The sequence below is a fragment of the Orycteropus afer genome, unplaced genomic scaffold (genome assembly GCF_000298275.1).
Source record: "Orycteropus afer afer isolate SDZICR_OR568_19922 unplaced genomic scaffold, OryAfe1.0 scaffold00030, whole genome shotgun sequence".
In the NCBI taxonomy this organism is placed as follows: Eukaryota; Metazoa; Chordata; class Mammalia; order Tubulidentata; family Orycteropodidae; genus Orycteropus; species Orycteropus afer.
In genome coordinates this window covers 5,134,532-5,144,501 of record NW_006921617.1, presented here as the reverse complement: position 1 = coordinate 5,144,501, position 9,970 = coordinate 5,134,532, and the positions used below count along the sequence as shown (strand labels likewise).

General features: G+C 37.3%; 1 protein-coding gene across 1 annotated transcript in view; it reads left to right on the top strand.

Moving 5' to 3' along the window:
* TAF4B (TATA-box binding protein associated factor 4b) overlaps positions 1–9,970 on the top strand; it is a 254,922-nt gene that overhangs the window by 25,657 nt on the left and 219,295 nt on the right. Inside the window, exons 4-6 of the mRNA XM_007935568.2 lie at positions 3,525–3,686; positions 3,801–3,923; positions 7,529–7,618. Of these exons, the coding sequence (XP_007933759.1) occupies positions 3,525–3,686; positions 3,801–3,923; positions 7,529–7,618 (375 nt within the window). The remainder of the gene's footprint in view (positions 1–3,524; positions 3,687–3,800; positions 3,924–7,528; positions 7,619–9,970) is intronic.

Sequence of the window (9,970 nt, the reverse complement as noted above, 5' to 3'; positions counted from 1 at the left end):
ATCTACTTCTGTAGTGATACTGCCTTGGAAACCCAAGGAGGGGTTGCTATGAGTTGGGTTCTACTTGATGGCACATAACAACAACACAACATGTATAATTAATTCTAAAACTATGTATCTGGGTTGCTTAGTTTTTTCCTTGGATTACTTTTCCATATATATACTTACCACTGATATTTCTTATGTGGATTATTTGTTTATAATTTTCCTAATTGAGACTGATGCATATGTATTTTTTTTAATTTTGATTTGGGTGAAGATTTACAGAGAAAATTCACTTTCCATACAGCAGTTCACATATACTTTGTTGCATGTCATTGACCACAGTTTACCACAATGCAACAGCTCCCCCTCCCACTTCCTTCCCCATAGTTACCTCTTCCCACTGCCCATCCCTCCATACTCTCCTGCCACCTGAGCTGTCTCCCTGTGCATATGCAGCCCTTACTTCTCCCATGATAGTTCTCTCTAGGGCGTGTGTCTACTTGAGGTAAATGTTTAACTCACATGCCTGTACTTTGTTTGGCTGGCAACCACAGGTGTGGGTTCGATTCCAGACCTGAAGGGCAGCTAGGGGCCATAGTCTCAGTGGTTCCACCAGGCTCTATTGGACCAGCAAACCTGGTCCCCACCTTTTTTTTTTTCTGAAACTGATGCATATTTTAAGCTTGGTTGTTACTGAGTGCTAGGCTTCGGCAGTAGAGGATATCTTGGATTGCTTCAACCAGTGAAGTTCATGAGTAATACCTGTGTTTGCTTTGAGGGGTAAGGAGATCAGTTTTTTAGACATTTCTTGCAAATAAGGAAATTGACCTTGGCAATGAGAAGAGGAAGGATATTTTGCATGTGTCTATTTGTAAAGGCAAATACATGTGTTAAGATTTTTTGAAAGTGTTTCCCTATTAAGAGATACTGATTCTTCTTTAAAGTGGTTTGAAATAATAGCCTAGTATAGTAAACATAAGAACTAGTTTGATACCTTTGTTCAGTTTTGTTGTTTTGTTTTTGATGAAGTTGTAGCCTAGTTCACTGTTAGATTGGAATCTAATGTGCAAATGACTGGATGTTGTAATTGATATTTTTAATTAAATACGAGAAAACCTAAAATGATTACTCTTTCAGACAGGTACAGAAAATGAGTCTCTTTGAAATGAGTTTTGCCTGCTAAGTTTGCATGTAATTAATTCCACTGGCTCTGTATAATTGATTTTCATACAGATTTATTTCACGTTTTCTACCCCTTTTTGCTCTTTGCCCCAGAACATATCTAATTAGTGTCATTGTAGTCCTTAAAAACATGAAAGTACCATAGGCTAGTCTGGAATATAGGCTAAAGCTGAGTTATGTATCCTACAATGCAAAGGGATTAAGTAGATAGAGTAGACCAAGATTAGTGCTTCTGCATGCTCCTTAAGAAGTGGAATTGGTATAGAAGCAGCATGTATCTGAAAAGGTAAAGGTCATAGCTATGTTAAAAAGAGTTATGAGGACCAGATTTTGTATAGGAGAGGAAATAAAATACTGATGAGGAAAGCAGAAATGGTCATAAATACTCCCTCTATATATAAAAAATAAGGATGTTTTGCTGAGATTATATTTCCTTGGGCTTTATTTGGTCTCATAAGGGAGAGGGACAGCTGTCTCTAGGGACCTGTGGTACTTAAATTTGTATGTCAACTTGGCTGGGCCTGGTTGAGTGGCTGGGCAGCTGGTGGTAGTTGTTCCCCATGTAGCAGTCAGCTGCATGGTGGGATCTACCACAGTGCAGCTGAGTAGCTGCCTTAGGGATGTGGTCTGCTTCCTGTATATCAGGAGAAGCCTTGGGGATAGTCTTTAGCTTATGGCACGCTTGAACCCTGCATGTAGCCGTGTCATTGTTCAGCAGCCTGCTATGCTCTGCCGACCTTGGGACTTTCAGTGGACTTGAATTAATGGCCTGCCATGTGGTTTGGTAACATCCGGACTGTGCCTTTTTACTTGTCAACCTTGGGTTGTCAGCCAGCAGCTGTCTGAGTGAAGAAACACCTCTAGTTCCAGGGGGCCGGGAGCAGGAGGCAGAGCTGGACCCCAAGGTTGAGGGGCTTTCACCCAGCCCCTAGAGCCTGGCACTTTGAACTCATACTTCTAGCCTCCTGAACTGTAAGAGAATAAACTCCTGTTTATTAAGGCCATCCCATTTGTGGTATATTCTTGTCAGAGCGGCACTAGAGAACCAGAACAGGACACTTTCCTTCAAGCCCAGAAGCAATCATAATCGCCAGCTGAACTTCCAGATTATGTTTTCTTAAATACAAAGAGTAAAGAGTTGATTAGAAAATACACTCATTGACAAGAGTCTTTAATGACATAATCCTAAAAGTTTACTGGAAAATCTCTGCAAGAATTCAGCTGCCCAGTAATTGTCTCTGGAGAGCAGAGGTAGGAAGGAGGAGACTTGATTTTCAGTGTTGCTTTTGAGGCTTTGTCTGTATTTAGTAAAATCATTTAATTTAGGTGCTATTTTAAATTTTGCCTTATTGCTTAACATTGCTTCATTAGTTCTATTTTTTAATAATTAATCAGTATGTTTATTTCCTTCTCATTTTATCTTCAAAGCATTCTTGTCTAATACATGCTCTAAGCTTTCATAAGTGGGAAATTTTGGTGTACATTCAGATTCACATATCTGGACTATTAGAAGGAAAATTCCTTGAAGGTGACAGCAACCTGACCTTTCTTATTGTGTGCCTCTAAAATATGTGCATTTAAATTAAAATGAGGCAAGACTAAGGTTTCTATGTGAGTTATAAATATTATCCACCATTCTCCTTCCCAGACTTTTCTCAAGTCCTGTAACATTTTGTGTTGTCTTTTTATAATTAGATTATTTTTATGTTAATGTGATTTTCTAAATTACTACCTGACTTTTTTGTGTTAAGCTTTATTATCCTGCAGGTGGTGCTAGAATCACACCTTATTTAAATAGGGGGGTGGAAGAAAACAACCAAAAGTCTTTTCAGTATGAAAATATACCACATTTTGTAATATTTTTTATGTTTACTGTAATAGTCTACATAAAAGCAGCTTATCAGGAAACCAGTAGATCTCTCTGCTTTTATATTTAAGAAAAAGCAGAAAATTTCAGACCAGGAAATTCTCTATTTTCATGTAAAGATTAATTATTTCAAATCCATTTTAGAGATATATTAGTAATATTTTTTGAGGATGGGTATGTTTGGGACTTTTTCCCCCACATACAATCTTAGGACATAAGGTACCATTACTCTACTTTTTTTTTTTTTTTAAGGAGAGGAATCATGGTTAGCAGGCTTAAATACATTGCCTGAGATGGATCATTTAGTAGAATGAATGAAATCCAGACCTGGTAGACTCCAAAGCTTTTATAACTGTTACATTACCTTGGCGTAGCAGAGACAAACAAAAGAAAGATGTTAAGATTCCTTGTTATTTGATGACTATGAAATGAAATACCGCAGTAAAGTATCTTGGGTAATACCTATCTAGATATATGCTATTAATTTCAGTCTGTTCCTGTGCCAACCAATGTGGTCACAGTTACTCCTGTAAAGCCGTTGAATACTGTAACTACCCTGAAGCCTTCAAGTTTCGGAGTATCACCTACCCCTTCCAGTGAGCCCAGTCTCAAAACCGAGAACTTGACAGTTGCTCAGACTAATCTTTCTCCGGTAAGTGCTCACATATACCTTACATAACCATAGTTTCTTACAGATTTTCTTGAATTCTATTTTCTAGCTAACATTTGTGATTACTTTTATTTATATTTGTATTTCCATATTTAGATGATGCTAGAAAATGTGAAGAAATGTAAGAACTTCCTTGCAATGTTAATAAAACTAGCATGTAGTGGATCACAGTCCCCAGAAATGGGGCAGAACGTGAAGAAACTGGTGGAACAACTTTTGGTAAGTTATTACTATAAAATTTTACAAGCTCTCTAAGGACCCATAAAGCATGGTGGTGTAGTGCCTAAGGGATCTGACTGCTAACCAGAAGGCTAGCAGTTCAGACCTAGCAGTTACTCCTCAGAAGGAAGATTGGGCAATCTACTTCTGTAGAGATAGTGCCTTGGAAACCTAGGAGGGGTCGCTGTAAGTTCAACCAACTCAACAGCAGTAAGTTTGGTTTTCATTTTTGGTTTGGAAATGGGAAATGTGTGTATTTTTAACGAGTTTTATTTTAATTTTGTTTTTGAGTTTTTGCTTCTTGAAAGCTTTGGAATAAATATAAATCTCAGACAAGTAAATCTATTATATTACTTTATATTTATGTATATTACTATATATAAGGGAGCTCTGGTAGCATAGTGGCTAAGGCACTTGACTGCTAACCAGAAGGCTGGCAGTTCAGACCCACCAGCCACTCCTCGGAAGGAAGGTTGGGCAATCCTACTTCTGTAGTGATACTGCCTCGGAAACCCAAGGAGGGGTCGCTGTGAGTCGGGGCTGACTTGACGGCAAACAACAACAACAACAACTATATATAAATCTATGTATTACTTTTTTTATACCAGTCCAGATTCCCTTAGCCTTTTTGGCCTTAGAGAGAAAGTTAACTATTTGGTCAGGTAGGAAATTGTTACTAGAGTTACAAAATGCCAGAAAGCCCAGCTATCAGAAAATACAAATTTCAGTTCCATAATGTCCCAGCAGTAAACTTCTAGTAACTTTTAAAAGTTAGTTAATCTTTTTAGACCTTAGTTTCCTTATCTATAAGATGAATAAACTTCATTTCTGAGGTCTCTACAAGTGCAAAGATACTTTGTTTCAAAGCTATGGAATTGTGCTTGTTTAGTTTGTTTTTGTCCTCTTTCAATTAAAATACTTAGATACACTAAGGAGGATGAAGATGGAAATTACTAAATATTTTTACCATATGTTTAAAGAAATATGCTGAGGATGTAACAAACAAGGGAGCGCTGGTGGTGTAGTGCCTAAGGCATTTTGACTGCTAACCAGAAGGCTGGCGGTTCAAACTCACCAGCCACTCCTTGGAAGGTAGGTTGGGGAATCTACTTCCTTAGTGATACCACCTTAGAATCCCAAGGAGGGGTTGCTGTGAGTCTAGTGTGACTTGACGGTAGTGTTTTTTTTTTTTTTTTTCTTTTGGTAACAAACAAATATAATTTTGGATTTCCTGAACTGCTAAAATCTTCAGGTTTCTCTGACCATATAAGAGTTTCTGTATATTCTTCATATAAAAATATTCTTTCCCACAGGAATATGTATCTATCTCAAACATTGTATAAGAAAACAAACATCGTTTATAAATACCAAAATACTTTCTTTAGTACTATTTTTTATGATACCTATAAACCAAAAATAACAAACTCACTGCTATCAAATTGGATGCAACTCATAGACCCCTCCTTAGGTTTCTGACACGGTGTTATTACAGAAGTAGATTGCCAAGTCTTCTTTCCGAGGAGTGGCTGGTGGGTTTGAATTTCCAGTCTTCTGGTTAACAGTCAGATGACTTAGGCAGGACGCCATCAGAGCTAATTATGCTACCTATAAGATGTTAGAAATAGACCACATTTTAAATGGTTAGTTTTCTATTTGGGGGGAATCTTTTAATTTTAGATGGGCACCTGGTGGCACAGTCGTTAAAGCGCTCAGCTGCCAGCCCAAAGTGGTTGGCATTTTGAACCCACTAGCCACTCTGCAGGAGTAAGATGTAGCAGTTTGCTTCTGTAAGGATTTTATAGCCTTGGAAACCCTGTGGGGCAGTTGTAGTCTGTCCTGTAGGGTCACTACGAGCCTGAATCAATTGACAGCAATGGGATTATTTAGCTTAAAACAGCAGTTCTCAAGCATTTCCATCTGAGATACCTTTATATTCTTGAAAATTGAAGACCTCATAGAAGCGTTTTATTCATGTGGGTTTGGAAATAAAACTGAAAATTTTTTTTTAAAAAAATAACAAATCCATTGCATATTAATATAAGTAGCATTTTTATGAGAACTAACTAATTTTCAAGATGAAAAAGTACCTAGTGAGAAAAGTGGCATTGCTTTCAATTTTGCAAATCTATTGAATGTCAAAGTTAATAGAAAACAGCTACCATATCTGGTTCTGTCTGGAATCTGTTTTTTTATAATGTTATTTTGGTTGAAATATTTGGAGAAAATCTAGCCTTGTACAATTTGATGGTTGAATATGTGAATATTTTAATAGCTTTTCTCTAAATCATTGTGGATTTTCTTTAGAGTCCACTACTTTGCATGTTGAATGGATCTTTTCCCCATGCCTTCGTTTGTAACACCCTGTACTGGTCAATTGGAAAATACTGGCTTACTGAGTTATGCAGATCTTCTAAGTATTGACAGATTAGATATTTAAGATTTAAAAATAAAATGCTGGTTAATTTCACCACCAGTATCATCGGAAAAGTCTTTGATTACTAGAAATGTATCAAGTTCAGAGTAGTAGATATACATTTTTCAAAATTTTAATTTTGGCTCGAGAGCTTTAATTTTATCATTAGCAACAAAAACTACTCATTATTTTCCTTTGAGTGACAGGTTTACTTTGTTTTTGAGAAAATGTTGACCAAGTATCCCGATACAAGTAAGCACAGTTAAATTTTAATTCTTTCCAGTAAAAATAGTGCTCTATGAAGGAGCAGCTGTTTTAGCCAGCAGCACGGTCCTTGAACATCTTAACTTTGGTCTGCAGCAGAATATGTGCTCACAATTTTGTCACACATAATATTAACAAGACATGTACTGTAGAGTTGAGATTAAGTAAAATTTATAATCTTTTCTGCTTCATTGAAGACATTTTTTTAGGTAACTGGCTCCATTTTTTTTTTTTTTTTTTTTTGAACATAAAAAGTATACAGTGATACAGAGTATGAGGACAACTTACCATTTGTCACCATTGCCTTTCATGCCAGCACTTTTATCCACTGGTGCTTTTGAACCAATAGTGCAAATATGAACACAGTAAAAAAAGGCACATGTACACACAAAAAAATCCTTGTATGAATATGAAAATAATTTAGACATCACAAATTACTGAAAGGCTTGGTGCCTAAAGCAACATGTATGAGTTCCTCAGACATTTGGAACAATAGTGTATCTGCTGTTATGGCCTTGCAGTAGTTTTCCAGAAATAACTATCTTTATATTGGTTAATGTAACTTAAAAATATATAAAAAACAAAATGGAAAAAAAAAAGTCTGTAACCAGATAACTTCCTGTTCCCTACCCCAAGAAATTTAGAATTTTTATGTGTCTTTACTTCCTAATTATTCATAACAGACTATAATAATGTAACATTACTCAGTCATCCAGCTCTTCTGCCAGTTTCCTTCCTTGGATCTTAAAAAAAAAGTCTTCTCGGTATTCTCTGTGAACATTAATGATGGATTTTTACCAACTGTGAAAAGCTTACTGTGTCTAGGATAATCATGTCTAGGATAAACATTATATACTCATGAACTATACTTTGCCTCTTTAAAAATATTTATAGATCTGAAATTAGGTTTCTTTCTCTCAATCTTCAGGATGCAAAAATTGAAGCAGAAGAATTTACTAGAAAACTGTATGTTGAACTCAAGTCTTCACCTCAACCTCATCTGGTTCCTTTTCTTAAGGTAGAGTTATATATTACTTTGAAGAAATTGTTTGGCTTAGACAGAGTTAAACCTGAGTATTTGAATAAGACAATAATTCGTTGTGAAGATTCTAGAAATGTAGGAGAGGTCTCAGTTCTGTTACAAACTGTAGAGCATGTTTATAGTCCGTGTTCGTTGGATTATGCTGGGAAAAAAGTAATATTGTTCATGAACATAACTTAAAATTGTTTAATGCTTGTACAGGAATATATTCAAGGACTGCTGAATATTTTTTGAAAATAGAGCTTTCTGTTTTTGTCCTAATGACTCTTCTTTTAGAAATAACAAACCACTCATAGGACACAATGGCCCTTGAGACCAGAAGAACTAGATGGTGCCTGGTTACCAATGCCAACCACTCAGGAAAGGATCAGATCTGGAGATTCTGGATAGAGTGGGAGGAAAAATGTGGAACAAAATTAAAGAACTCAATAATGACCAGAATTACTGGTCAGATGAAATCTGGTGAGACTCCCAATACTATGACCCTGGAATACATTCTGCGCCTGGAAGGAAACTCACCCCCAGGGACTAGCTATCAGCCTAGTAGTTAATAAGATGTACACACAGACCACTCAACCCAGGATGATGCACCCACGTACTCTGTGGTAATACATCCCTTAGAGCAGTAGACCACAGGGCACAGAGGACCAACATTCAAATTGAGGAAATACAGGACAAATAGGAGTGCATAAATATGAGGGGCACAGGAGGAGAGTTACAGGATAGGGAGGGGAAGAGACAGGTTAGGGTTGGACATAGTGAATGGGGAATGAAACTAAATGTATACATTGAATGTAAAACAAGCTCTTAAAATAAAGAAAGAAAAAAAGAAATAGCAAACCACAAAGCACCAAATTTGGTGGGAATGCTATTGTCTTTAAAATTAATTTACATTGTTAGTAGGTATCCTCTTCTCCTAAGATTTATTAAATTAAATAGAATTTTGATAGAGAATGATGACTTTGATAATGACATATTGTTTGCTGTTGTTGTTGTTATCTGCCATCGAGTTGGCCTGACTCATAGCAACCCCACCTTGGGTTTCCGAGGCAGTATCACTACGAAAGTAGGATTGCCCAACCTTCCTTCCGAGGAGTGGCTGGTGGGTTTGAACTGCCAGCCTTCTGGTTAGCAGTCAAGTGCCTTAGGCACTGTGCTACCAGAGCTCCTGACATATTGTTTGTTGTTATTATGTGCCGTTGAGTCGGACCCTACTCATAGCGACCCCTCCTTGGGTTTCTGAGGCAATATCACTACAGAAGTAGATTGCTCCATCTTCCTTCAGAGGAGTGGCTGATGGGTTTGAACTGCCAACCTTCTGGTTAGCAGTCAAGTGCCTTAGGCACTATGCTACCAAAGCTCCCAATGTATTGTTTAGCAAACTGAAAAAGATATATTCCTTTTGGATACTCAGAAACTGAGAAGGAATCATATTGACAATTACAAAGTCAATAAAGATCCAGGGCTGTTGTAATCCAAACATTCATCCCATAAATTTGAAATAATAGAATGAGGAGTTGCTGTTACAAAAATTTGGGTTAATTATCTAGAGGAGATTTAAAAGGTTTCATATTGGAGACTCCCTTTTGTCCTCAAAAGAAGAGTGAGAAGAGAGATGGGGTACCACATTTTCAGAAGGATATTAAACTAGCAGAAACTGTCCTTAAGAGAGTGACCAAGTTGATTAGGAGGATACAGATAGACTGTGTTGTATGTATGTATGATAAGGAGTGTGGCTAAAGAAACGGAGAATCCTCTTATAATTCAACCACCATAACAGAAAAAGAGACAAACAACCCAATTGAAAATGTGTTGAATGACTTAAACAGACATTTCTTCAAAGAAGATAGAAAAATAGTCAGAAAGCACCTGAAACGATGCTCCACTGTCATTAGGGAAATGCAAATCAAAACACAATAAAATATCACTTCACATCCACCAGGATGGCTATAAGGATCTCTGATGGTGCAGTAGTTTTGAGCTTGCTGCTAATGGAAAGCTCAGTTCAAACTCACAGGTAATTGGCACCATGGGGAAAAAAGAAATGTCAGTCAGCTCCCATAAAGATTACAGCCTAGGAAACCCATGGGGAAGTTCAGATCTGTTATGTAGGGTAACTGAGTCAGAATCAGCTAATGACACGGAACAGCAGCAGCAGAGTGGCTAATATAAGAAAAATGGAAAATAACAAATATTGGCAAGGAGATGGAGAAGTTCAGACCATTAGCAATTGCTGGTGGTGGTGGTTATGTGCCGTCGAGTCGGCCCCGACTCATAGTGACCCCACCTTGGGTTTCCGAGGCAGTATCGCTACGGAAGTAGGATTGC